General features: G+C 52.7%; 1 protein-coding gene across 4 annotated transcripts in view; it reads right to left on the reverse strand.

Moving 5' to 3' along the window:
• The window catches only part of ubr3 (ubiquitin protein ligase E3 component n-recognin 3), a 41389-nt gene that overhangs the window by 2260 nt on the left and 11129 nt on the right, over positions 1–28000 (reverse strand). Inside the window, exons 22-39 of one of the 4 annotated variants that reach the window (XM_084688429.1) lie at positions 27830–28000; positions 25676–25708; positions 24157–24602; positions 22535–22623; positions 19184–19333; positions 18103–18236; positions 16980–17090; positions 16649–16864; positions 15555–15691; positions 12845–12930; positions 9424–9529; positions 6983–7083; positions 5004–5128; positions 3344–3451; positions 2892–3017; positions 2358–2537; positions 812–1021; positions 249–388 (exon numbers count right to left, since the gene is read on the reverse strand). In XM_084688429.1, coding sequence (XP_084544555.1) covers positions 249–388; positions 812–1021; positions 2358–2537; positions 2892–3017; positions 3344–3451; positions 5004–5128; positions 6983–7083; positions 9424–9529; positions 12845–12930; positions 15555–15691; positions 16649–16864; positions 16980–17090; positions 18103–18236; positions 19184–19333; positions 22535–22623; positions 24157–24602; positions 25676–25708; positions 27830–28000 — 2669 coding nt within the window. The remainder of the gene's footprint in view (positions 1–248; positions 389–811; positions 1022–2357; positions 2538–2891; positions 3018–3343; positions 3452–5003; positions 5129–6982; positions 7084–9423; positions 9530–12844; positions 12931–15554; positions 15692–16648; positions 16865–16979; positions 17091–18102; positions 18237–19183; positions 19334–22534; positions 22624–24156; positions 24603–25675; positions 25709–27829) is intronic. The other 3 variants (XM_084688430.1, XM_084688432.1, XM_084688431.1) reach the window with 3 other exon arrangements.

Consider the following 28000-nt stretch of genomic DNA (forward strand, 5'->3'; position numbering starts at 1 on the left):
CCTGTGCCTGGTAGCCTTTCGATGTGGTTACTGTGCACTGTGCCTGATGAAAATAAGTCATTCCTTGACTGACAAAATACAGTCAGAACTATTTAATCCTTGATCATCAACAGGACTCTCTATAGAATATGCACTGTGTGTAACTCGATGGATCAAACTAGCGAGCCCCCTCACCGGACGTGGACCCGAGAGGGGGTGATATGATACAAGGCTGGAGCCCCCTGACCGGGCGGTCCGGTCTCTCTTACCGGAGGTCTCTGTCCTCCTCTCCGTGGGCGTCCAGGTACACGGACCCCCACAGGCAGAAGCGATGCCCCCGGATGATGATGATGACGGAGGCGTTGATCAGCAGGAAGATGCCTGTTGCTGCTCCACAGTGTTGGGAGTGCTGCAGAGACAGAGACCACAGTTACCATCACACCAGGAGAGACCAGATTCTTAGGATGCGCATTCCGCTCATGGTGAGTTAAGTGCACCTACAAGGACGCATTTCAGAGGTATATGGCAAGTTTGAATCGTTTTTAAATACCCTGTCTTCCACCATTATATCTCTTTTAAATCTCTGATATTATGGAAGAAACATCAAAAGTAAACTGTAAAATATATATTTTTAATAAAACACAAGATATCATTGGTGGTCCCTCGCGTTGGGGGTGAGAGACTTGTGGCTTGATAGGAGGCAGTGACTCACCAGAACATATTCACAGATGCCCTGCTGCTTGCAGCACAGCCCTTAGAGGCAGTGACTCACCTGAACACATTCACAGATGCCCTGCTGCTTGCAGCACAGCCCTTAGAGGCAGTGACTCACCTGAACACATTCACAGATGCCCTGCTGCTTGCAGCAGAGGCCCTTGAGGCAGACGAAGGCCCCGCACACGAGGCACAGGGCGGGGTCCTTTGGCACCTTCTTGCAGGCGGAGCAGGCCTTCCTGTGGTAGTGCTGGAAGATGGTGTTGTAGTTGTCGGGGAGCTGCAGGAGATGGGGGGGTGCCCATTGAGGGTCCTGGACTAGCAGGGTCTAGGAGAGACCAGTCACGAAAACAGATTTATTATTATTATGTATGGCAAAGCACAAATATTGTATGTCGTACTGTAAATTCAATGATGTCTTGAGTAACCTTTGACTGCTGTACACAGTGGTTATGGTTAGAGGAGAGACCCATCACAACAGGATTTATTATTCTGTATAACAACGTCAATAAAAAAATGTTTTGCGTAACCTTTACCAGTACACAGAGCGGTTGTGGTTTGGGTTGGCATGGTTGAAGCATTGGAGACACAGGACCCGAGTGTAACCTACAGCTACTACAGGATCTGTCAATCACAGAACATCAGCGCAAAACCCCACCAGACGTCCTTTATTACCCATGATGCCTCAGTGTGCCTGAGCTCCTCTCTACTCTGCCTTAATGAGGCCTGAGTCACCACTAATCAGGCTGACCCCTTCCCAGATCTCCACTGCCACTACAAGCAGGGGACGCCCACGTATTTCATTGCAGGACGTCACTGCAACATATCAAAGCTTTCGCATCATCTACCTACCACAAAACACAAATAGAAATAGATAAGCTAGCTACTAGCTATAAAGAAAAAAAAAAGAAAAAAAAGATAAAATCGCGACTTTTATTCAGCTTTCAATTGAATGAATCTTCCTGTTATCTGCTGTTGTGCTGCGCCTTCTCCTGTCCTTCAGCTTGTCTCTGGGATCATAAATAACAAGTGACCGTCCAGGAGGAGTGCGGAAACAATCCAAACGGCCGATCAAAACACAGAGTTCTCATCAAGTGATGTACGGCATTCAAAGGTCAACGCTGAATGACAAAGCAGGCCGAGAAACGCCTGACTTGTACCGCCATAACTCTCCAAGGCTCAGCTTACAGCCCAGCCCAGGCTGAAACACCAGGAGCTTCTTCCACACCAGGCTAAAATACGTTTGAAGACGTGGCAACACACAGTGGGCACGCTGATCGACATCCCAGTGGGAACTCTGGAGGCATCTGGGTGCCTGGTTGCCGTGGTGAGGCTGAACTCGGTTGCCGTGGTGAGGCTGAACCTGGTTGCCGTGGTGAGGGTGAACTTGGTTGCCTTGGTGAGGCTGAACCTGGTTGCCGTGGTGAGGGTGAACTTGGTTGCCGTGGTGAGGCTGAACTCGGTTGCCGTGGTGAGGCTGAACTTGGTTGCCGTGGTGAGGCTGAACCTGGTTGCCGTGGTGAGGGTGAACTTGGTTGCCTTGGTGAGGCTGAACCTGGTTGCCGTGGTGAGGGTGAACTTGGTTGCCGTGGTGAGGCTGAACTCGGTTGCCTTGGTGAGGCTGAACCTGGTTGCCGTGGTGAGGGTGAAGTGCACAAGCTTACCAAGGACTGCTCAGCCTGGGTGTCGGACAGCCCGGTGACCTCGGAGCACCACTGGGTGATCAGGGGGAAGGCTCCCACCGCCCACTCCAGACAGGAGGCACTGGTGATGGGGTTGGAGGTCTGGGGGCCGGGGGCCAGGAGCCCCAGACACACGGCCAGGGAGGAGAACTCGTCATCCTCCTGAGAACACACACACACACACAGACACACCAGGAGGAAATCAACATCACCTCCATCTGGTTAGGGTTTCATAGAGGGAAGGGAACACCTGTGGTGTTTACTTGACTTGCGGAGCGTTTATATACAGGTCCACTCTCCTGAGCTGGACATACTGTAAACGCTCCAGGTGTTAGTTGACCTCTGTTAAACTGATTTCATCGGTGGATTTGGAATACCTCACATATCATATCATCGACATTTAAAAGAAAAACAGTCCCTGTGTTCAGAGGTGGGACCTGGGGAGCCGGTGGGACAGGACTCCCAGGTGACCCTGCCTGACCCTGGGAGGAGCCAGGGCCGGCTGTGGTGACGTACCGGGCAGCCGGACAGGTGGTCTCCGTACAGGTGGTGCTGCAGCAGGCAGGAGAGGCGCAGGAAGGGCAGGCAGAACTGCTGGAGGCTGTACTCGATGGACTGGGGAGACCACACGCTGGAGCTCAGCTGGGGAAGGCAAGCGCAGTGACGCCTCATCAATAACCTGGGAACAGCTGGCTGATAATGGGGTGATATATATCTCTCTCCTGGAGGACTGAGGATATCTAACCATTGTGGCTCTAGGTAATGGCCAATTCATCATGCAAGAGAAAATAGGAAGACGGGGGGGGGGGGGGGGGGGGGGGGGGGGGGGGGAATGCACTCACTAGTGGTTAGCTACCAGGAGAGATGCAGTGATAGATAGAGGAGGCCTAGTTCTGAGTTTGCGGGTTACTGGATCAGAATATCTCCAAACTGTTCTTAAAATGGCTTGTTCGAACTGCGAGACTTACCATGGAAGGTTCCTCAAGGTTGACGTCATACACGCTCCTCTCGCTGGACAGCTCACCGATGACGTGGCCCAGAAGAGCTTCGCTACACCGCTCAGCGTTGGCTGCATTCTGGAGGCGTAAGGTAACCATATGAAACAGTTTAGGACCAAATGAAGATTAGTAGCTCAGGGATCGTACAGTAGGATTTCCAACCAAAGCAACACCCCAGTGAGTTTTAGATGATCCATTGTAAAGTTCTAGAAGTAGTGTGAGAATTGTGTCCCGGTGACTCCCTAAGCACTCAGTCTATCTTACAACAATGGGCTGCGCTGTATAAAATGATAATTTATGCAGAGTGAGCCTGGTGCGCAATAATTCTTTTCATGCAATAAAATATCTGACCGTCGATAAGCACAGAGACATTACCGAATGCGTGTCCTGATAAAAAATTCAACTGGTTTGACTAATATTTGATATGGGGAAAAGCTGCTGGCATTCATCAAGTTGACGGTGCTGGAATTTAGAACAGCAGCCCTCTTATCTAGCCTGGCGTCCTCTGTCAAAGATTTATAGAAGAGGAATTTAATGTCTCTGGATTTCCTTCCTCTGGGCTCTGATCTAGGCTCTGAAACTTGCCGTCTTCTTTTATCTCGCGCAATTTAAATACGACGACATCCTTCCAAATATGGACGGAGTTAACAATAAGGATTTGGTGTGTGTCTTAATGACAGCACGGGCTGCATTGTTGAGGCCCTGGCAAGGGGGGGTATTCAGTCGTGCCTGGATAATAGATGGCAACATCCTTAAGGCAGGGATTTCGCTATTTGTCCACTGACATTCAAACCAGCCGCTCACTAATACAGATTTAATAGGCTGAAGACGAATAGCCAATTAATGGTGCGCTGGCCGGCAATCACACGTTCACTGATAATGAAGATCGATATTCTCTGCCTCACATACAACATAAAGAAAGACTGTAATAGCTTATTCGATCTCCAAGCAGAAATCAAATACAGCAATTTAATATGGTTGTGTGTGTGAATTGAGAGAAGGGAGAAGCAACAAAGGCAGAAACACACACACACACACGAGTGTGACAGGGGAGGGGTGAGGCAGAGAGAGGCAGGGGGGAGGGGTGAGGCAGAGAGGAGGGGGGGATGAGGCAGAGAGAGGCAGAGGGGAGGGGGGGATGAGGCAGAGGGGAGGGGGGGATGAGGCAGAGAGAGGCAGAGGGGAGGGGGGGATGAGGCAGAGAGAGGCAGAGGGAAGGGGTGAGGCAGAGAGAGGCAGGGGGTGGGGTGAGGCAGAGAGAGGCTGGGGATGGGGTGAGGCAGAGAGAGGCAGAGGGGAGGGGGGGGATGAGGCAGAGAGAGGCTGGGGATGGTGTGAGGCAGAGAGGAGGGGGGGGTGAGGCAGAGAGAGGCAGGGGGTGGGGTGAGGCAGAGAGGAGGGGGGGGTGAGGCAGAGAGAGGCAGGGGAAGGGGTGAGGCAGAGAGAGGCAGGGGGTGGGGTGAGGCAGAGAGAGGCTGGGGATGGGGTGAGGCAGAGAGAGGCAGAGGGAAGGGGGGGGATGAGGCAGAGAGAGGCTGGGGATGGTGTGAGGCAGAGAGAGGCAGGGGGCGGGGTGAGGCAAAGGGGCGGGGTGAGGCAGGGGGTGGGGTGAGGCAGAGGGAGGCGGTACCTTCTTGAGGGCTCCAGCCGTGCTCCAGGCCTGCCTCTCCTCGGGGCTGAACCTGCCTGACAGGGCAGCCAGGGCCTGGGCATACAGCAGGTTGTACAGCATCCTCACCACACACAGGAAGTGTTCTACATGACGAACAACACACGTTACACTCAACACCAACTGACATGCAGCAAGGAGCCTCGGAATCCATACAGTGCATTAGGCATTTACTGTCTATATACAATGCAAGTACGTTTCTCGGGAAATAGAGAACCAATTGGAGTTTAAGGGACCCTTTTAAAGGAGAGCCCTTTAAACAGGTGGATAAGCTTGTCTCGGGTGGAGCCCACTAATTCAGGTCTATTTGCCAGGGACATGTCTATTTCCCTGCTCCCTGTGTTTGAAAAGGTCCATCAACAGGGAGGTGATTAGCAGGGTCCTCCAGGTGTGATGAGGGACAGCTCCTGGTTGAGAACAGACACTGACACAATGAGCCCCATTATCACACACCCCCCACCCCTTTTCCCAAGAGAACCCAAGTGACAGGTCCACTGCAACAGCTCATTGTCTTGTGTGACAGCGTTGCATTAAAAGCACGCACAAACACCTTTACTGCCGTGAAGGACGAGGTGTAGGGTCAACATGGGGCCTGGCCACGCCTCCACCCTGCTGTTCTCGCCCAATCCCAGGCCTGGCCACGCCTCCACACTGCTGTCCTCGCCCAATCCCAGGCCTGGCCTGCCCTCCACTCCCCCGCATGCCCGGAGCGTTATTGAAACACTGTTCACACCCGTCTCTCATCCCGATGTTGATCAAAAAAATCAATCCTTGATCTCACAATGAGTGTTGTAATGATGCTTATTTTTGGCTTTAATCAATTTGGAATTGAAAAAGATACAAAGTCTATTTAAAGGCTAATGAGACATTGAGTGCGGTTTTCCCTGGCAGCCTCTGAAGAGGTGTGTGTGTGTGTGTGTGTGTGTGTGTGTGGGAGGGAGGGGGGTTGTCCGTCGATAGAGGACAGCCTTAGCTGCAGACACACGGCATCACAGGCACAGCCTCTCCCTGAAACAGCTCTGCTGTCATCCTGCTCTGTGATGATGCTAGTGAGTTCCACCACAGCAGCCTTGGAGCCCTGAGCTTCCTGAGCTCTGAGGGTCTTTCATGACAGCGTCGGCTCATTTCATGCTCACACTTTCAGGGTTTCTCCTGGGTTCAACCGGTTCAGTCATCACGGTAATGATCAGCTTTGTACGACCCCGTCCTCCATTAAACCTGATTGCTGCCGTTTGATTATCGGCAGGGGTGGCCCTCCCTACCTCCACCCAGCCCTGGCCTCCTACCGACCCCCTCCCTCCCTACCTCCACCCAGCCCTGGCCTCCTACCGACCCCCTCCCTCCCTACCTCCACCCAGCCCTGGCCTCCTACCGACCCCCTCCCTCCCTACCTCCACCCAGCCCTGGCCTCCTACCGACCCCCTCCCTCCACCCAGCGCTTCCCTCCAACCCCCCACTGCCGTGAGGGGGCCCTAGCAGCAGGAGATCCTAACAGACCCTCCCTATCTGGAGCTGAAGGGCACGTGAAGGAGACACCAACGCCACGTCACCCTGCTCCTCACCCCCGGCCACCCCCTATAAGGCTGAGGAACCTGCCTCGCGCTGTGCTCGCTCATGATTAGGTCTGATAATGGCTCTGTCATCGTGGGCCAGGCCCCTGACAGACCTAACCCCCACCTCCCTCACTCCTTCCTCTCTCCCTCCCTCCCCCCCCCCAACCCCTCCCTCCCTATCCCTCAGGCCTGAAGAACAGAGCACAGAGACAGAGAAAGACACAGAGAGAGAGAGAGAGAGAGAGAGAGAGAGAGAGAGAGAGACACAGAGAGAGAGAGAGAGAGACACAGAGAGAGAGAGAGAGAGAGAGAGAGAGAGAGAGAGAGAGAGAGAGAGAGAGAGAGAGAGAGAGAGAGAGACACAGAGAGAGAGAGTGGAGGCTGCACCTTTGCGTAGCGGCTGGGGCATGGTCAACACGAAGATGATCAGGAGGGAGGGGACATCTCGGAACAGCATGGGAACCTCAGGACGCTCTTCATCCAGGCCGCTGTGGAGGACACACACACACAGTCATCAACACACACACAGTCATCAAGACACACACACACAGTCATCAACACACAAACACACAGTCATCAACACACAAACACACACAGTCATCAAGACACACACACACACAGTCATCAACACACAAACACACAGTCATCAACACACAAACACACACAGTCATCAAAACACACACACACAGTCATCAACACACACACACACAGTCATCAACACACAAACACACACAGTCATCAACACACACACACAGTCATCAACACACATGCATGACACTGCATTTGATCCATAGATAACGAACCTTCATCATAACATGTTATACCCCTTGGAAACTAGGTGCAGCGACACTTAGTGACGTTTATTGGGGCATTGGGGGGGTACACACGACAGGTTAACTCCACAACATGAAAGAATGTAGACCGTGTTTATTCTTAAGATCAAAGAGCAGAGTCCTCCATGAAGATACGGCACGATTAACCTGGCCTGAACAAAGATCTACGTCCAGGTCTCCACTAGGACTCATCCACTTCAGCCTCTCATGCAGCTCTAGAAAGGCACAGCACAGCCCTCTCGCACGTCTGACCTACTTCCTTAATGCCGCAGCAGATACGCCACATAGTGTTGTTGACTGCCAACTCCATTTAAATGGCTTTTCCCCCTCCTTCTTCTGACTGCCCACAGAGAGCTTGCGCTCGCTAGGCAGGGTTTCATAGGAGGTGAAAGGCACTTAGAGGATAATACCTTCCATTCTGAAGACACTCTCTGGTTACATTTGCAGTGCGAGGATGCAAGCCGCTCCTACACGGCACCATCACCATCCCAGACAGACAAATGTACTGGCATCGTTTGGCTATTCAATTATCCCAGACAAACTGAAATGACTCATGAATTAGTCTGTTTCGAAAAAACACTCTCTCTCCATGAAACGATGTATTCAACATTTACACATCCTTTAAAATGAATGAAATAAAAGTGTGTCTAGGTCACAGTACAGGCCCCTCCCCCTCCCCTATTTAAATAGAGCACCCAGACTGCCCGAGGACACCAATGACTGCAGATCCTTCTAATATCCCTAACAAGGTATTTTTAACACCAGAGTGCTCCTGTGAGAGTCCTGCCTGGCTGCTGGTGTTTCAGCAGTAACAGGTACAGGCGCTGTCTTCCCCTGCTAACAGGAACAGGAGAGCTCGTTAGCCCGGCTATCAGCGTTGAGAGTTATATGAGCGGTTCGCTGGCAACACTTCAGAATGTGAATCTTGACAATAGAACAGTATTGACCACTAAAAGCACATTTGACACACACAAAAATCAATCCCCCTCACAGTTAGTGAGGCAGGGAGGGGTGAGGCAGGGAGGGGTGAGGCAGGGAGGGGTGAGGCAGGGAGGGGTGAGGCAGGGAGGGGTGAGGCAGGGAGGGGTGAGGCAGGGAGGGGTGAGGCAGGGAGGGGTGAGGGCAAGGAGGGGTGAGGGCAGGGAGGGGTGAGGCAGGGAGGGATGAGGCAGGGAGGGGTGAGGCAGGACCCTCTGGTAAATGTCCTTAGGTTCCAGAGGAGCGTGCTATGAAGGCGGGCCGGCAGAGATGGCTGTACTCTGGCGGTACGCCGGGCGGGCTATTCCCGGTGCAGTGATTGTGACAGGGTCGTTTCGCTCTCTGTAGAGCAGCCGGTAATTTGCCAGATGCGGCAATTATTGGTATCTATGGCAACCACACACGGCCCCTACTCTGTTTTTAGCTCCCCTTTGTCTGGAAGGAAAAGCTGTTAGAAGCCAGGAGGAAATGGTAGTGTTTAGAGAGAGGGGAGAGTGGCACTGTGATTACCCTGGGTGTGTGTGTGTGTGTGTGTGTGTGTGTGAGTGCAACAAGACAGCAGTGCTTGTGGAGGCTGGAGGGCGAAGCTGGAGGAAGGCTGTGTTAAGAGGCTGAGGTGTGGCGAAGGCTGGGGGTGGAGGTAGAGGCTGGGGGTGGAGGTAGAGGCTGTGGGGGTGGAGGTAGAGGGTAAGGGTGGAGGTAGAGGCTGTGGGGGTGGAGGTACAGGCTGGGGGTGGAGGTAGAGGGTAAGGGTGGAGGTAGAGGCTGTGGGGGTGGAGGTAGAGGGTATGGGTGGAGGTAGAAGCTGGGGGTGGAGGTAGAGGCTGGGGGTGGAGGTAGAGGCTGTGGGGGGAGGTAGAGGCTGGGGGTGGATGTAGAGGGTAAGGGTGGAGGTAGAGGGTAAGGGTGGAGGTAGAGGCTGGGGTGGAGGTAGAGGCTGGGGGTGGAGGTAGAGGCTGGAGGTGGAGGTAGAGGCTGTGGGGGTGGAGGTAGAGGGTAAGGGGGGCGGCCACTCACTCTGCCTCTCTGCCGTGGGTGATCTGGGTGAGCCGGTTCCAGGGGTTGTATGCAGAGTCGATGCTGTACAGACGCATGTGCATGTTCAACACATGGAACAGCTGGTCTGGAAGACAAGAAAACACACGTTACTGTCTTCTAAACATGTGAACACACACGTTACTGTCTTCTAAACATATGTACACACACGTTACCGTCTTCTAAACATGTGAACACACACGTTACCGTCTTCTAAACATGTGAACACACACGTTACTGTCTTCTAAACATGTGAACACACACGTTACCGTCTTCTAAACATGTGAACACACACGTTACTGTCTTCTAAACATGTGAACACACACACGTTACCGTCTTCTAAACATGTGAATACACACGTTACTGTCTTCTAAACATGTGAACACACGTTACTGTCTTCTAAACATGCTAACACACACACGTTACTGTCTTCTAAACATGCTAACACACACCCGTTACTGTCTTCTAAACATGCTAACACACACGTTACCGTCTTCTAAACATGCTAACACACACGTTACCGTCTTCTAAACATGTGAACACACACACGTTACTGTCTTCTAAACATGTGAACACACACGTTACTGTCTTCTAAACATGCTACCACACACGTTACGGTCTTCTAAACATGCTAACACTCCCTCACAGACCTGGAATGGCAGAGGAGAGCTGTATTTGTGTTGGAAACGCTTCATAAAAAGCATGTTAGGAGTATGACAGAATGGAAACACGACTTGAGCTAACAAGAGAGACTGGACACTGATGACTGAGCAGGAGAGAGACAAAGACAAGGAGAGATACACGACCAGATCAGACGTCACCCTTGTGAAAGGACGTTATGAAAGAAAACGTGTTCCCTTCTGAACCATGTCTTCACTTTATCTTAATAGCTCAAAAACAAATTAACCTACTTTCCTGTTATAGCTGTGGTTCACAGGAACGGCCATTAAAGCTAGAGTGAAAAATGTGACTTCAGAAGAGGACTTAGCTAATCCTATTTTTAAGATTTTTTGAAAACATTCAATCACGGGTTGAAGAACGAGAGCATGCCTGCATCAGTTACCAGTACACTAAAACAGACCCAAACACACGCGTTACAAATCCTAACCTCTCGTGTCAACAACCCTACAATCCACACACCATTGGATTTTCTGTTTGCCAGAGAGTTATGACACATCTGTAATGCACCAAAACAATACATTCACAACCAGTGCTGCAATATTGACTTACATTTCAGTCGGCTAGCCGAAACATAAACCAACACTGCCCTCTACAGGTGGAATGTGTGCGCACCGCCATCACGCTCGCTGAAAAGCAGTTCTGCTGTTCTGTCAAATGGAGTTCCTCCACAGGAGGGAGGGGGACCAGGACAACCAGTGTGTCCCGGCAGCAGTCCCTGCCCCGCGGCCTGGCGGAAGCCCAGCAGCCCCCTGCCGGACCCCCCACAGGGCACAGTGACGCCTCCCTATCAGTCCTCCATGCTGCCCCCAGCTTGCAGCTCCCCACACCCTGACAGCAGCATCACAGACGCCTTCAGCCCCCTGATATCCATCTGGCTCTGCAACCTATTACAGCTCCTGCCCCGTGCCCTGATCCCCCCCCCCGTGTGGACAAGCAATCTTTAAAATCGTCAACCGTCACCTACCTCCTAGCACGCTACCTCCTAGCACGCTATCTCCTAGCACGCTATCTCCTAGCACGCCATCTCCTAGCACGCCATCTCCTAGCACGCCTCCTCCTAGCACGCTACCTCCTAGCACGCTACCTCCTAGCACGCTACCTCCTAGCACGCTACCTCCTCGCACCCTACTTCCTAGCACACTACATCCTAAGTATCCTTCTCTGACGCGGTGAGATACTGCTAAGCACATTCTGACCCTCGCTGCTCGACTGACCGGACCACTTGAAGGGTCTGCCGTGCACAGCTGATTTAACACGAGGCACTGCCAGCCAGCCCCCTCTCCTGCCCCCCCCCCCCTTCACCAGCTAACTGGCAGAAGCAGTGCATGGTGGGATGCCGGTTCAGGATGCCCCCTGGGGTGCTGGTGGTTAGCGCATGTCTCCCGTTCCCCTCCATAACCCGTCTCCTATGAGGAAGGAACGCTAATGTTCTGCAACTGAGTAAATTTGGCCGCCTGCACGGCTACACGGTTAATGTAGCTCAGAAAATGGCGTACCTCCAGCGTGAAATCTCTTTTGCTCCACTCAAGGATGGCAGGGCCATTCCACCGGGGCAGCGAGTGCTTCAAATGTATCGCCACTAAACAGACTAATTAAACAGACAGAGAAAATGGGTCTCGCTCGTCTCGTCACAAAGGAAGGTTCCGGGTGACGAGTGGAATCGTCTTTCAAGATGTGACTTTAAAGTGCCGAAAGGAACTAAAAACGTCAGAAAGTGGAAAACCAGCTCACTGTCTCAGGTAAACATCCCAGAGGCCGGGTGGGACGGTCTGCCTGTGTGTGCCTCCCCAGTCCACCCCCTCGGGCTGTCATTAGCACAGCTGTGTCCCAGAGCCCCGGCACACCTCCAGACAGCTCCATCACTCAGTCTCCACCCTCCCCCCCTCCTCCCCCTCCACCTGGCCAGAACCTCGCATCACAATCAACTAAAAACACCACTTGACCCGCTTGTCCGCTTGGTTTAGCCAGCCGGCTCACATGGGACCACGTCTCTCCTTCAGTTAATCGACAGTTTTACAAACGGTCCCTCGGTTCGCATGGACCAGCGCCTTCAATCTCAGCCGGACACCTCATTACAGCGAGGCCGACGGGACACGCGTCCTGCCACCCCCAATCTCCCAACAGCCCCCATCACGGCCCCCATCACGGCCCCCATCACGGCCCCCATCACGGCCCCCATCATGGCCCGTCTAAACAGCACCGCCCTGGGGTACAGAGGACACCCCCTGGCACGTTAGACCAACATCTTTACTGGATACTGACACAAGTGCTTACGCACACCAAGTCTCTAACCACTAGACTGAGGTTCACTGCCAGGCAGGTTTTTCTATTTCCGTCCAGGGGCCCCACACAGGGCCCCCCACACGGGGCCCCCACACAGGGGCCCCCACACAGGGCTGTTAGTGTTGGGGAGGTACTGACAGGGTTAGGTCATGTTGGGGTTAGGTCACGTTAGTGTTGGGGAGGTACAGACAGGGTTAGGTCATGTTGGGGTTAGGTCATGTTAGTGTTGGGGAGGTACAGACAGGGTTAGGTCATGTTGGGGTCATGTTAGTGTTGGGGAGGTACTGACAGGGTTAGGTCATGTTGGGGTCATGTTAGTGTTGGGGAGGTACTGACAGGGTTAGGTCATGTTGGGGTCATGTTAGTGTTGGGGAGGTACTGACAGGGTTAGGTCATGTTGGGGTCATGTCAGTGTTGGGAGGGGGGGGGGGGTACTGACTGAGGCAGGAGCGCTTGGCTGCGGCACTGGCTCCTCCTGAACACAGGTTCCCCCCACGATGCACCAGCTCCAGCTCCAGGTTGGTCCTGAGGAAACACACACACATCCCTGTTAGGCATTACATACAGCAGGCCCTAACAAACACACACACACACACATCCCTGTTAGGCATTACATACAGCAGGCCCTAACAAACACACACACACACACACACACACATCCCTGTTAGGCATTACATACAGCAGGCCCTAACAAACACACACACACACACACACATCCCTGTTAGGCATTACATACAGCAGGCCCTAACAAACACACACACACACACATCCCTGTTAGGCATTACATACAGCAGGCCCTAACAAACACACACACACACACATCCCTGTTAGGCATTACATACAGCAGGCCCTAACAAACACACACACACATCCCTGTTAGGCAATACATATAGCAGGCCCTAACAAACACACACACACACATCCCTGTTAGGCAATACATATAGCAGGCCCTAACAAACACACACACACACACACATCCCTGTTAGGCAATACATATAGCAGGCCCTAACAAACACACACACACACACACACACACACACACACACACACACACACACACACACACACACATACATCCCTGTTAGGCAATACATATAGCAGGCCCTGACAAACACACACACACACACACATACACACACACATCCCTGTTAGGCAATACGTACAGCAGGCCCTGACAAACACACACACACACACACACATCCCTGTTAGGCAATACGTACAGCAGGCCCTGACAAACACACACACACACACACACACACACAGAGAGAAGGTAGCAGGAGGTCCATTCAGAAACAGTGAATAACTTGAATGAATAACTTCCTAAACCTGTATTAACCTACGATCAGGACTTAGAACATCCAGCTGATGAACAGACAATCTAAACAAGTCACACAATCAGGTTACTGACGGCCTCATTTATGGTTTATTTACATTCAGCAAGATCCATACAAAAGACAATCTCTAGTCAAACCCCTTATGCATCATTTGTTGTTTTGTCAATACCGAACAGCATTTCCAAGGCTGAGATCCTGCACAATTTGGACCTTTAGCATCCAATCTGTTTTCATGTATAATCCCATCTGTGGATTTCCAATGCATAGCCAAACACTTTTCACTTCACATGTCAATTTCCACGGCCAAACGGTGATGAAATTAGGCAAAAACCGAAACATAATAAATGGATCTGGGGAGCAGATAGGTGTTACTAAAATTAGACTGAACAAGATCTGTTTTTATTCTGCCGTCGACCCCAGCCTCCTAGGAGGGGGGGGTAGGGGGGAGGGGGAGGGGGGCAAATCCCTGGGCTTCCTGTGAGAAAAAGCAATTTCACATAGATAATGCAGCCGCTCCCAAGCTCCATCTGGCTGCTGCTGATAACCCTGCCCTGTGCCAGGGGAACGTTCCACCCTGCCCTGTGACCGGGCAACGTTCCACCCTGCCCTGTGACAGGGGAACGTTCCACATTAATGTTAATAAGCATCTTATTAATGGGTTAATAAGGCTTACTAACTGACTAAGGCCGTATTAGCTATTAGCTAAGGCTCAATACAAGCACCTGATCTCTAGGGCTACCAGAGGGCCCTCTGGGGCACTTCTCTGGGTGAGAAAACTGCTGCCTACACGAGTCCTGTCACATGAGGGTGGAAGGACTGCAAAGTGCCTGCTGGTGTCATTGTGTACACCTTCAGGAGCAGCGCTTCCTTCAGGGTGGCTTTCTGGGCTCCCAACACGGGAGCAAGCAGAGCTGCGAAGAAGCACTCTGGGGAAGAAGAGGTGCTCAAAATCAGTTGGACTGGGAGCGATAAATCCATACAGTCAAGAGTGAACAAAGGGCCTGACGAGGGGTGGCGGGGCCCGGGTCAATACCGTTTTACTGCAGGCTGAATTGACAAGGCAGCTAATGCTGCCTGGGAGGAGACACCTCCAGCTCCTATAGCAGTGGAATCAGAGGTATGAAGAGAGCCAATCAGGGGGAAAAAAACCTCTTCACAGCTCCTGAGAAACTTTTTGAAGAAATAGGGAAAAAATGCCAAGTAATCCATACGCTCGCTGTCGGTACAAAAACCGTGTAATATCTGTATTGAATTTTTTCCAAAGCCTGTTCAAGCGTTTGCCCTGGAAGCTAAGAAGTTTACACAATGGAAAAGTAACAAAACAAGAAGATGACTAAAGTGGGTCCACCAGGCTGTTTCTGAGGAAAGCAATCGGGCTACAGGGCGGCATGGCAGCATCTGAAGGACAGGGGGTGTGTCAAACAGGGCCACGAGGTAGGGAGGGGGTGAAGGGGGGAGGGGTGAAGGGGGGAGGGGTGTAGGGGGGAAGGAGACCTCCCTGTCTGAGGGTGGGGAACACGAGTAGAGGGTCACTAGCCACAGGGACAAGGCTCACTGAGAGATAACCCACAGTGACCACACCATCGCTCATCCAGCAGCCTGGAACAAACATTCAGGAGGCACAGAGGCACTAGTGGCACACACACACACACACACACACACACACACGTAGTTCACAGAGACCAGACAGAGAAACAAACAATGTCTCGTTTAGTCTCTTGGCGTGAGACGGTTCTAAATGGAGATGTAGGCTCCATGCCAGAGGTGCATGAGTCATCCTGAGCGGTCCAAGGGGCCGGGCCGGTGGTGACTCACCTTGCTACGGAGTACATGAAGAGGAAGTCGTTGTCAGGAGAGCCAGGGTTCCTGCCGTAGTCCATGTACTTCTTCTGGGTGGTGTTCTTGATGTCCTTGATGACCAACTCCATCTCCTTGCTCAGATTCGACTCCGTCTAGGAGGAGAACGTTACGATGAAGCTTCACAGGATCCAAACAGATGCTAGGCTAATCTGATAGCACAACACCTGGGACTGATGGATGCTAGGTTAATCTGCTAGCACAACACCTGGGACTGGAGGATGCTAGGCTGATCTGCTAGCACAACACCTGGGACTGGAGGATGCTAGGCTAATCTGCTAGCACAACACCTGGGACTGGAGGATGCTAGGCTAATCTGCTAGCACAAAACCTGGGACTGGAGGATGCTAGGCTAATCTGCTAGCACAACACCTGGGACTAAAGGATGCTAGGCTAATCTGCTAGCACAACACTTGGGGCTGGAGGATGCTAGGCTAATCTGCTAGCACAACACCTGGGACTGGAGGATGCTAGGCTAATCTGCTAGCACAACACCTGGGACTGGAGGATGCTAGGCTAATCTGCTAGCACAACACCTGGGACTGGAGGTTGCTAGGCTAATCTGCTAGCACAACACTTGGGGCTGGAGGATGCTAGGCTAATCTGCTAGCACAACACCTGGGACTGATGGATGCTAGGCTAATCTGCTAGCACAACACCTGGGACTGATGGATGCTAGGCTAATCTGCTAGCACAACACCTGGGATTGATGGATGCTAGGCTAATCTGCTAGCAGTGTGCGTCAGCACATTGAGGGGACAACATGAGAGATGATCGCAGCAAAGTGTCATCAGGAGATGATAGATGGTTAGAAATCGGTTGGTAAAAATTTGCTCCGATTGGAGTCATTTAGAACCTTTCACCGATTTCCTGACTTTGTCTGTCTGTGAGTAAAGATGGGGATTAGGAAAGTGGAAGAGGTATGCAGGAAGTGAGGTATGCAAGAAGTGAGGTATGCAAGAAGTGAGGTATGCAAGAAGTGAGCTATGCAAGAAATGAGCTATGCAAGAAGTGAGGTATGCAGGAAGTGGGTAAAGGTTTATCTGCCTTACAGTGTGGCTGCTTACTGGGAAAAGGCCCAGAGTGTCCTGCTGGTCCTCCACCTCCTTGACCAGCATGCTGGTGGTCTTGCTGCTGGGGGCCCGCCAGCCTCCGGCCTCCGTGCCACGCCCCGGACGGCACGGCAGCACGCTGTTGGCAAACTGGCGGCACAGCGGGCAGGTGAACTCGCCCTTGTCCACAGAGAAGCCCTGCAGCACCTGGTCGTTCTGGGGGGAGAAAGCCAAGGCTCTCAGTCCACACGCAGAGCATTCGGGAATAAGTGGGGATGGTCGGGTGAAGAGGTTTTCCCCACATTAGGATGTAACCTCCCCTCAGACTCACCCTCAGAGACTCCATGTAGGACTTGTGGCAGTCTATGTGCAGGGTGTGTCCACAGGTCTGCACGTACACGCCCCCGTCCCAGCCTATAGACACCGACTGCAGGCAGGAACTCTGAAACCGGAGAGAATGACACGTTAACCACCACCCACGGGTTGCCAGGTCAAGAAAACCCTCCCTGGCGGCCAAGCTCTCAATAGACGTCCAGCTTCTCCCCAGGGGGCAGCAGAGGAGATTGGGCTTCTCCTAATGCTGACTGAACTCTTCACGGCTGGGACTGGACATGTGGAGGTGGAGAGGGCTGGGAATGGACTTGTCCAGGGCATTTGGCTCTGCTAGGAGCTGTAAATCCTCCATGTCCTAATCCCTTTCTGCTGGAGCAAGCAGAGACCGAGGCTGGGAGGGGGGCAGGACTGATTCACCTGGACCTCAGTCAGGACAATGTGGGACAGCAGACAGGATAGGAAGCCCAGGCTGTCATGACTGAGTGTGAAAGAGGCTTAGGGATGGAGAGGGCTGGGTTGGACACGCTAGCTCGGGGGCTACATGGATCCTTTCACAGGTAGGTCAAAACCAATGACAATGGGAGGAAACATACGAGGGGGAGAGAAAAGCTAAGCAGAAAACAGAGCGAAAGAGACAGTGAGATGGAAAAGAAAGAGAAAAAAAGGGAGAGAGAGAGAGAGGCAGGAAAGACTGAAGGACAAAAAGTCAGGCAGAGTGGGCGTGTTGTGGGAGTGCGTCAGAGAGAGAGAGAGAGAGAGAGAGAGAGAGAGAGAGAGAGAGAGAGAGAGAGAGAGAGAGAGAGAGAGAGAGAGAGAGAGAGAGAGAGAGAGAGAGAGAGAGAGAGAGAGAGAGAGAGAGAGAGAGAGAGAGAGAGAGAGAGAGAGAGAGAGAGAGAGAGAGAGAGAGAGAGAGAGAGAGAGAGAGAGAGAGAGAGAGAGAGAGAGAGAGAGAGAGAGAGAGAGAGAGAGAGAGAGAGAGAGAGAGAGAGAGAGAGAGAGAGAGAGAGAGAGAGAGAGAGAGAGAGAGAGAGAGAGAGAGAGAGAGAGAGAGAGAGAGAGAGAGAGAGAGAGAGAGAGAGAGAGAGAGAGAGAGAGAGAGAGAGAGAGAGAGAGAGACCTACATCTTTGAAGAAGCGCTGCATGAGGGTGAGCCTGACGTCGTGCGCCGCGCCGCACGTGTCTGCGGGGTAGATGTGCTCCTGGTCGCAGGTGGGCAGCTTCTTGGCCTTCTCGTCCCTGCAGCGGTGCCCCAACACTGCACAGCAATCAGTGAACACAGGACACGGAACATCTTTCACTCTCACTCATTACGACATGAATAACGAGCTCTCCGGCGCGCTATTTATAGGTTTACGCATAATATTTACATAAAATAAATCAAGGACAGTGACTGAGACGGGGACGTGTGACAGGCTCGGGCCAGCCGGCGATCCTACACAGATGTTTTTCCATTCCACGTCCGAATGGAAAGCGACGGCTGACGAATCGGAGGCGGTAATGACAGCTCATTTCCAGCAACGCAGTCGCCGTAATCAGAGGCAGTGAAACCATTCTGGAGAAACGCCCAGCTGAAAATGATTACGCCGGTCTGCCGTCTGAAGAAGGGCAATGTGACAGCGTGAAATAATGAACCTTTACATTTGTCACTTACAATTGTTCACATTGTCTTTTGACGGGACTGTGTGGAACAACAGGTGGTAGATTACATAAGGTGTACTCCCTGACCTTGAAGAGAGGAGTGCGCTGAAAACGACTTATTACTCCACTAATTGCTAATCAAACACAACGTTTATTTTCGTGACAGTGAGTGATACTGCTCCGTTCGCAAACACGGCACAGAAATTACCTCCACGCAGCAAACCGCTCTAGAGCAACGCAACCTGGGATCAACATGAATGATGAATGACCCAATTAAAACAACAGCCAACCTGCCTATTAAGATGAGCTGTCCAATATGGCGGAGTTAAGCTTCCATGAATAACTATTTTGGTTTAATAGGCTGGACCGCAGATAGGGGAGTAGATTCTCATATCTGTGAAATACACGACCTGTTCAGTTGACTCCCCTCCTGCTGTTTCATTAGCTGCTTGTTTAAAACAGAACTACAAATCAGGACGGTGGTGTGAACAAAGCCGGGCCGTGTAGCCCATTAATCGGGGTGCGTCGGGGGGGCGGGGGAGTGTGGGTAGTGTAGTTCCTGACCTGAGGAGGCCTGCAGCAGGACCACCAGGCCTGTGGGCCTCTCCTCAGTGGAGGGTCCGCTCTGGCCACAGATCACACAGTCGTACAGGACCTCAGACTCCATCAGCTCAGACGCTCCCAGCTCCATGGCTGCTTCAGTCTCAGGAGACTCTGACAGGGGAGACAGAGGAAACACGGGTTTACTTTGCAGTCCGTACGAAGCAGTTCATCAACATGCAGCACTGTGCACGTCTTAGGCAGACAAGGTTTTTGACACAAATACTGTGTCTTCATTTATTTCTTTATAATTGTATCTTTTGTATTTATGGAGCATTATAAGAGGGCAATGTTAAGAACAGTTCCGTATTTTCATGTCATTACTTCTTCATGTGTTCTTGCTTTAGAATATTTGTCATGGTGTGAGAAACACTTTTGGACAGTTCTGCAGGTTGGGGTGTACTGTTGTCCAAAGCTGTATGAAAACAGTCAAAACAATGATGAGGCTTTCTGATCTGTTCACATAACTAACCAGCAGGAGTTGGGGGACAACCACATCAGAAGAGGAAGACGAGCTTGACGAACCACGCGTAAAGAAAATCAAGAAAAAGGGAACCCCCCCCCCCAAAGCATTAGGCGGTAATGTTGTGTGAAGCTCTCCTCTGGGCAGGCTAAAACACTGAGACCATGAAGCTCCATCAGAGTGAGAGGATCACGGTCGCTCCAAGCTCCACTCACTCTCAGGGGAGTAACACCATGCTCAATTAGGCCGTTCTTCCCTGCTTCACACCAGCTCGATGACAAGCTGTGGTAGAATGACGGGCCCAGTCTGGCCTGGCTGCTGGGAAAAGGGGGATTTTTCTAAATGGTCTCGTAAAGAAAGGGTTCAAAGGGTAGCTATTAAAAGCAGTCAAATAGTCCCTTTATGAGGACAAGGTCTTTTCCTGCTTTTGTCATGTTTCACAAGCACTCTGCCTTAGACAGCATTAGCTTTCCTAGAAAATCCCTCCCTATTCTGTGGTGCAAAGAAAGAATTATTTGGAGAGCCTGTCTGTATCAATATGTACAGTAGAAATGCAACTCGGGTCCCTGCTTACTGACACATCGCCGGAAATTAATTACTGATGTGAAATTAGTTTTAAATGTTAAAGACGGCGTTCTATTTGAGCAGTAAATATCGTGGCAAAATGTCAACCTCTGTTGGAATTGATTTATCGCATTTTGGACAAATGTGATCTCGAGAGAGGTGTTCGTGTTCTGGGGGAAATGGAAACTGTTTGCGTTAGATGTCAACGCAAGAGCTTTAGCCTTGGGCTATCAGTGTACCCAGCCGCTCTGGGTAAGGTGTGTGTGCGTGTGTGTGTGAGTGTGAGCGCGTGTGTGAGTGTGTGTGTGTGAGAGGACGCACAGGGGACAAGCGCTCCACTGTTACTATAAGGGACTTCTGACATTCCTGTTTTTCCTTCATCACACCGACGTGATGACGCCTGCAGTGAATACAGACTTTGATTGCTTTTTGTCGACTGGTGTTTGGAAGCACAAGGAGTCTGAGGTGCCTTTATATGCCACACTGGCCAAACCGGAGGGTCTGTCTCATTTGCATAATATGAAATATGATTTCTGTATACACATTAACCTCAAAGTCATTGTCAAGCACTGGGGGGAGAAAAAAGCCAAGCCATTTCTGGTCAAGGCAGATGCTCACAACATCTGCTACTATACACGTGTCAAATCCATAAACGCTCTGAAACTATTATGACATCCCCCACATCCCAGGTATACGAGCATTCCAACAGGGCTCCCTCAAGAGGCACATGACCTAACCTGCAAGCCAGTGAAGCCACACGAGAAAACAACTCAAAAGGGGACATGAGCAGAAGCTAGTGCATGAAACACTAGACCCTGTTTACAGTCTTATCTTGGCTTTGCCACACAGCATTCAGCTCTGGAGCATCAGAGCCCAGGACAGATTCATGTTTGAACAGATGCTTCTGCAGTCGGACCAATCTGCCTTGTTAAAATTCCAGAGCAAATATTTATATCCCCTATGACCTTTGATCCAATCTGGGAAACAAATGTAGCTTGCCAAAAGACCTGGGCCCATCCTTTAAACTGATAAGATGGAAACACTAATGTAGAAAAAGCTTCAGTACGTCAGCTGGGACACGTGCTGATGGATGAGGCTGCACACACACACACACACACACACACACACACACACACACACACACACACACACACACACACACACACACACACACACACACACACACACACACACACACACACACACACACACACACACACACACACACACACACACACACACACACACACACACACACACTGCTCTGCATGGTGCGTTAGGGCCCCTACATTTCAGATGTAGCTCTGGAATATAGCAGATTTTACTGACTCAGTAGCCTGGAATATAATCTGTAAGTATAATTTTATCTGTAAGAGGGAGGGGCGAGGACTACATAACGCAGGGGCCAGGTGTCAATTCAGGCCGGGGCCATTTCCGGAATGTCCTCCCCTCTCTCTCTCTCTCTCTCTGCATTCCTTTCTCTCTCTCTCACATCAGTCAAGCTGAAAATAGGTTTAAATAAAAGTATCTGTAAGGGGCCGTTTCTGACTTCCAGGCTGGTGGATGGTCTGTGAAGCCACAGGCTGCAGCCAGGGGGCGGTGAGGAGCATCGCCTGCCCTGCTGGACGGCCTCAGATGCAGGGCTAACCGGTGCCCACCGGCCCCCGGGCCTCGCAGCAGCTCCGGATCACAGGGAACATTATTCATCTGCTAACCACAGTGTGTCAGGGGGGCCCCTGGGAGCCCGGCGCCACCATTAGTGCTGTGATCCGCTGTGCCCTCAGCCAGCGGGGCCCGGGGCCCCCGAGGAGCGCTGCCCTCCCAGTCCTCCTAACCAGCGGCCCCCACGGAGCGGGCCAGCGCAGGGCCGCCGTCACCCGGCCACCCTCAGGCAGGGCACTGAGGGCTGGATGAGCCCACGGCTCCTCCTCTCCTTCAGGGACTCAGCAGAGCAGGTGCACAGTGTCCTCACAAGGACGCTCAGAAGAGGGGGCCGTTTTAGTGGGTGCTTATGAGTGGTAATGAGTGGTAAGACGGCTTTAGCATCTAGTCTACAAAGTTTTTTAAAATCCACCCAAAAGTAGCACACAAACGATCAAATGAATGTGTTTTGTGTCTGCCTCCCGTGCTCTGAACAGCTAGCAGAAGAGGAGGCTCTGCTGGCTGAGCTGTGGGTCATGAGTGATACTGCTGGACTGCAGCAGCCTATTGGCTGAGCTGTGGGTCATGAGTGCTAGCGCTGGACTGCTGGAGCCTGATAGCGCTGGACTGCAGCAGCCTGTTCTTACCCACGTCCATGGCTGTCTCCATGAAGCTCTTCTGCCTGGAGGCAAACTCAGCCAGCAGCTTCTGCTGCCTCTCCCGGGCCCGCTGGCGTCTGGAAGGGAAACACACGCCCACGTTAAGACACGCCCACGTTAAGACACGCCCACGTTAGCGCTCCTCAGTCCTCGTGGCCCGCCTGCGTCACAGGACCAATCACCCTGGAGCGAGCCGTGCCCGAGGGCCCAGCTCCGGATGAACGCTCTGGAGGACGCCGTCGCCGCATGACCGCGGCATCGTGCTCATCCACGGGGAGATCATCGCCATAGCAACAGCTTCCATGGGAAGTGTCTACAGTGCACCGTATGTAGAGGGTTTCACAGAACAGTGTCAGTGAATAGCCCCCCCTCCCAGGGCTACAGGTACACTTGCTGACACGCAAAACAAGCCTCCCACAACTTCCATAAGGGTACATGTGGGTGTTAGCTAGCCGCTGCTAACAGCTCCCACAGCAGCCGGTGCAGGCTGGAGGGGCGCGGGGGCAACGGGAAATAGAGACCCTTAATAACAGGACGTAAACAGACCCTGACAGGAGGCCACAGCCCAGCGCTTACACCCTGACAGTCCTGGGGGGGGTGGGGGAGAGGGGCGGGCGGGCGGCACACATAGCTGGCTGTGAGAAAGGGGCGGCACCCCCCCGTTCTTTCACTGCTATTCGCTGGCTGTGGGCGGTTGCCGTGGTAATGGCTGCAGTGCTCACGTAAGGGAAGGATGCCGTCTTTGTCTTTGTCGGCAGGTCGAGTCAACCTCAAAAATAGGTCATCATGGAGCGCTCATAGCCCATTCCATCATCGTTAGAGAGGGGAGGAGACAGAGGGGGCTGGTGGGGGGGGGGGGGGGAGAGAGGGAGGAGGAACCACCAAATCACATTGGATTCATCTTCATTGCGAAAACTGACAATCTCCAGTCTGCAGGAGAGCGCTGGTTTGATGCTGAATTTCAAAGGTACGGGCTTGGAGCTCTAGCTAGCCGTATATAAGCCCTAGCTTATATATATTATGTTTATATTTTGATTTTTTATTCCCCTTAGTATTAGCTAGACCCCCCTTAGCATCAGCTAGACTTTGCTCCTTTTGTATAGTTAGTCCACATATTTAAGTTTCAATATTCCTATGTTTAATGTATGCACCTCCCTGCCAAAGTAATATCCTTGTTTGTGCAAACACTCATAGCGAATAAAATCCCTTCTGATTCTGATTCTAGCTGTACCAGCTCTATCCTGGGGGATGTGAACCAAAGGCCAACCCTTCTTCTACCCTCAAGCAGGGTTTCTGTTCATCACATCCTCTGGGTCAGTGCAGTTGTATCCTTTATGGCACTGAAAGGATCTCTCTGACAGCCTTCATCTGATCCACAAGTCATATCCGCGGCAGTTACACCACTTTGGCTCCAAGCCCTTACAATCTACCCTTCTCCCCTCGGACAAGAATGGATTCAATGAATAAATATCACGTTGTGGCAATTAATATAAGCTAATAGGAGATCACGACTCCTGATGGCTGTGTTTCGGTGCAGTATAACGACTGATAAACAGATCCTGGTCATAAGGGAGGTTGTGACAGTACTTCCTCCAGACCGAGCCCCTCACCTCTCGTCCTTGTCCATGGTCTTCTTGTCGGAGGGGCTGTTCTTCTTCGGTGGTACCGGAGGACAGACCTTCCCGCAGATCTCCTGGATGCAGCGCCTGCTCTGGCGGCTGCGTGCGGCCGCCTTGGTGAGGATGCGCTCGATGGCGGTGATGCCGTCCCCGTGGGCGTGGCGCCCCGCGTCCATGTCCTCCAGCCAGGTGGGGGTCAGCGCGCTCTGCTTGGCCGACAGCTTCTGGTGCAGCTTGATGAGCAGGGACACCATGCTCTCGCGGATCTCCAGGATCTCCGTGACCAGCTGCGGGGGCGTGCCTGGCGGGACCCAGCGGGTGGACGAGCTCTTGGGCCGGGCCGACTGGCTGGCCTCGGTGCTGCTGCGGTTGATGATCTCCTGGAACTTCCTCCGGCGCTCCGCCACCAGGCTGAAGACCTGCGCCTCCCGCAGGTTCTGCACAACAACACACACACACACACACACACACGCAGAGGTTATGTCAGGGCAGGTCCAGAACCACGCTTCCCATCATCCCGCGGGGCGCTCGGAGGTCAGGCTGAACACCTGCGCCTCCCGCAGGTTCTGCACGCCAACGACACACGGCACAGGAAGTGATGTCACGCGGCTCAGGTCCAGGACCATGCGGAGGACACCATGCACCCACCTCCAGATCATCTCACAAACCATGGCTGTTAAGCAGACACAGAGACGGAGGGAGCAAGGAGGAATTGCTCCAGTCATCATCTTTGCTTCTTGTACACCCCATCCTAATCTGAATCCTGTCTCTAAAGAAGAGCCTGGACGCACGCGCACGCACGCACACACACACACACACACACACTCTCTCTCTCTCGTGAAATTACAACTTCACTGACAGCCCATCCAGCCTGATGCATCCCGACTCTGATGATAATAATATGCCAGTCCTTCAGTTTGAGACAGGCACGGCACACATATCAAAGTCACATTAAATTCCCATTATAGAAATCCAGCTGACTTCTCCAGTACCTGTCCTGAGAGTGCTGGCTCATGCTCAGGGAGGACCTTTCAAATCATCCTGCCCAAACCCAAGACAAGTCTCTGAAGGATGGCACTGACCTGACCCAGCCCGGGAACCAGGGCGCTGTTAAATAAACATACATCATACAGCCCAGTCATGGCTCCATCCATCACACTGACGTGCAGTTAAAAAGCATTTACCCAGGCTCACATTATACACTGAATTAGTTTCAGCCGTTGAAGGAGGGGGGGGGGGGGGGACCATCAGAGCATAGCAGTGTAAACAACACACAACACACACACACACACACACACTAAACACACCATGAGAGACTTTCACCGTCATATCAATATAGCGACAATTATATAGTAAAACACACGGGCATATACAACACACACACAGAGGAAAAGGAAACGGTTTGGAGAGGCCGATGCGACCAGAACAGCACACCACCACCAGAGTCTGTGAACACAGACCATGTCTGGTTAGAGGACAAGAGACAGCACACTGAGATGCAAGAGGCTACCTCTCTCCAGTTCCCCGTCAGCCGTCTGGAGTTCTGTGGGACGAAAAGCAACCGAAACCATCTGCACAGGAAGACTACTTCTAGAACATACAACCACCTTACGTCTCAACTTCCCTCATCTTCACAGAAGTGTCACGCTGAGCACTGCTCCTTCCACAAGCACATTACAGACTGCTTTCTCAGACACAGATTCCCAGGTCTCTAGTCCCCCCTGTGTTCCAGGTCTACAGTCCCCCCTGTGTTCCAGGTCTACAGTCCCCCCTGTGTTCCAGGTCTACAGTCCCCCCTGTGTTCCAGGTCTACAGTCCCCCCTGTGTTCCAGGTCTACAGTCCCCCCTGTGTTCCAGGTCTACAGTCCCCCCTGTGTTCCAGGTCTACAGTCCCCCCTGTGTTCCAGGTCTACAGTCCCCCCTGTGTTCCAGGTCTACAGTCCCCCCTGTGTTCCAGGTCTACAGTCCCCCCTGTGTTCCAGGTCTACAGTCCCCCCTGTGTTCCAGGTCTACAGTCCCCCCTGTGTTCCAGGTCTACAGTCCCCCCTGTGTTCCAGGTCTACAGTCCCCCCTGTGTTCCAGGACTACAGTCCCCCTGTGTTCCAGGTCTACAGTCCCCCCTGTGTTCCAGGTCTACAGTCCCCCCTGTGTTCCAGGTCTACAGTCCCCCCTGTGTTCCAGGACTACAGTCCCCCTGTGTTCCAGGTCTACAGTCCCCCCTGTGTTCCAGGTCTACAGTCCCCCCTGTGTTCCAGGTCTACAGTCCCCCTGTGTTCCAGGTCTACAGTCCCCCCTGTGTTCCAGGTCTACAGTCCCCCCTGTGTTCCAGGTCTACAGTCCCCCCTGTGTTCCAGGTCTACAGTCCCCCCTGTGTTCCAGGTCTACAGTCCCCCCTGTGTTCCAGGTCTACAGTCCCCCCTGTGTTCCAGGTCTACAGTCCCCCCTGTGTTCCAGGACTACAGTCCCCCTGTGTTCCAGGTCTACAGTCCCCCCTGTGTTCCAGGTCTACAGTCCCCCCTGTGTTCCAGGTCTACAGTCCCCCCTGTGTTCCAGGTCTACAGTCCCCCCTGTGTTCCAGGTCTACAGTCCCCCCTGTGTTCCAGGTCTACAGTCCCCCCTGTGTTCCAGGTCTACAGTCCCCCTGTGTTCCAGGTCTACAGTCCCCCCTGTGTTCCAGGTCTACAGTCCCCCTGTGTTCCAGGTCTACAGTCCCCCCTGTGTTCCAGGTCTACAGTCCCCCCTGTGTTCCAGGTCTACAGTCCCCCCTGTGTTCCAGGTCTACAGTCCCCCCTGTGTTCCAGGTCTACAGTCCCCCCTGTGTTCCAGGTCTACAGTCCCCCTGTGTTCCAGGTCTACAGTCCCCCTGTGTTCCAGGTCTACAGTCCCCCCTGTGTTCCAGGTCTACAGTCCCCCCTGTGTTCCAGGTGTACAGTCCCCCCTGTGTTCCAGGTCTACAGTCCCCCCTGTGTTCCAGGTCTACAGTCCCCCTGTGTTCCAGGTCTACAGTCCCCCTGTGTTCCAGGTCTACAGTCCCCCCTGTGTTCCAGGTCTACAGTCCCCCCTGTGTTCCAGGTGTACAGTCCCCCCTGTGTTCCAGGTCTACAGTCCCCCCTGTGTTCCAGGACTACAGTCCCCCTTGTGTTCCAGGTCTACAGTCCCCCTGTGTTCCAGGTCTACAGTCCCCCCTCTGTTCCAGGTCTACAGTCCCCCCTGTGTTCCAGGTCTACAGTCCCCCCTGTGTTCCAGGTCTACAGTCCCCCCTGTGTTCCAGGTCTACAGTCCCCCCTGTGTTCCAGGTCTACAGTCCCCCCTGTGTTCCAGGTCTACAGTCCCCCCTGTGTTCCAGGTCTACAGTCCCCCCTGTGTTCCAGGTCTACAGTCCCCCCTGTGTTCCAGGTGTACAGTCCCCCCTGTGTTCCAGGTCTACAGTCCCCCCTGTGTTCCAGGTGTACAGTCCCCCTGTGTTCCAGGTGTACAGTCCCCCTGTGTTCCAGGTCTACAGTCCCCCCTGTGTTCCAGGTCTACAGTCCCCCCTGTGTTCCAGGACTACAGTCCCCCCTGTGTTCCAGGTCTACAGTCCCCCCTGTGTTCCAGGTCTACAGTCCCCCCTGTGTTCCAGGTCTACAGTCCCCCCTGTGTTCCAGGTCTCCAGAGCAGAGCGTACCTGGCTGAAGGTGGAGGTCTCTGCGCTGGTGCTGGGGGGGGGCTCCCTCCTCACCTCCGGGGCCGTCTCGGGGACCCGCACCCTCACAAAGTTGATGACATGGTGCAGGTTGGTCAGCAGGTTGGTGCCGGGGAACCAGCTGTCGTGGCAGTGCTCCTCGATGCAAGGCTC

This window comes from Hypomesus nipponensis, chromosome 23 (genome assembly GCF_054491055.1).
Source record: "Hypomesus nipponensis isolate SF chromosome 23, ASM5449105v1, whole genome shotgun sequence".
Lineage (NCBI taxonomy): Eukaryota > Metazoa > Chordata > Actinopteri > Osmeriformes > Osmeridae > Hypomesus > Hypomesus nipponensis.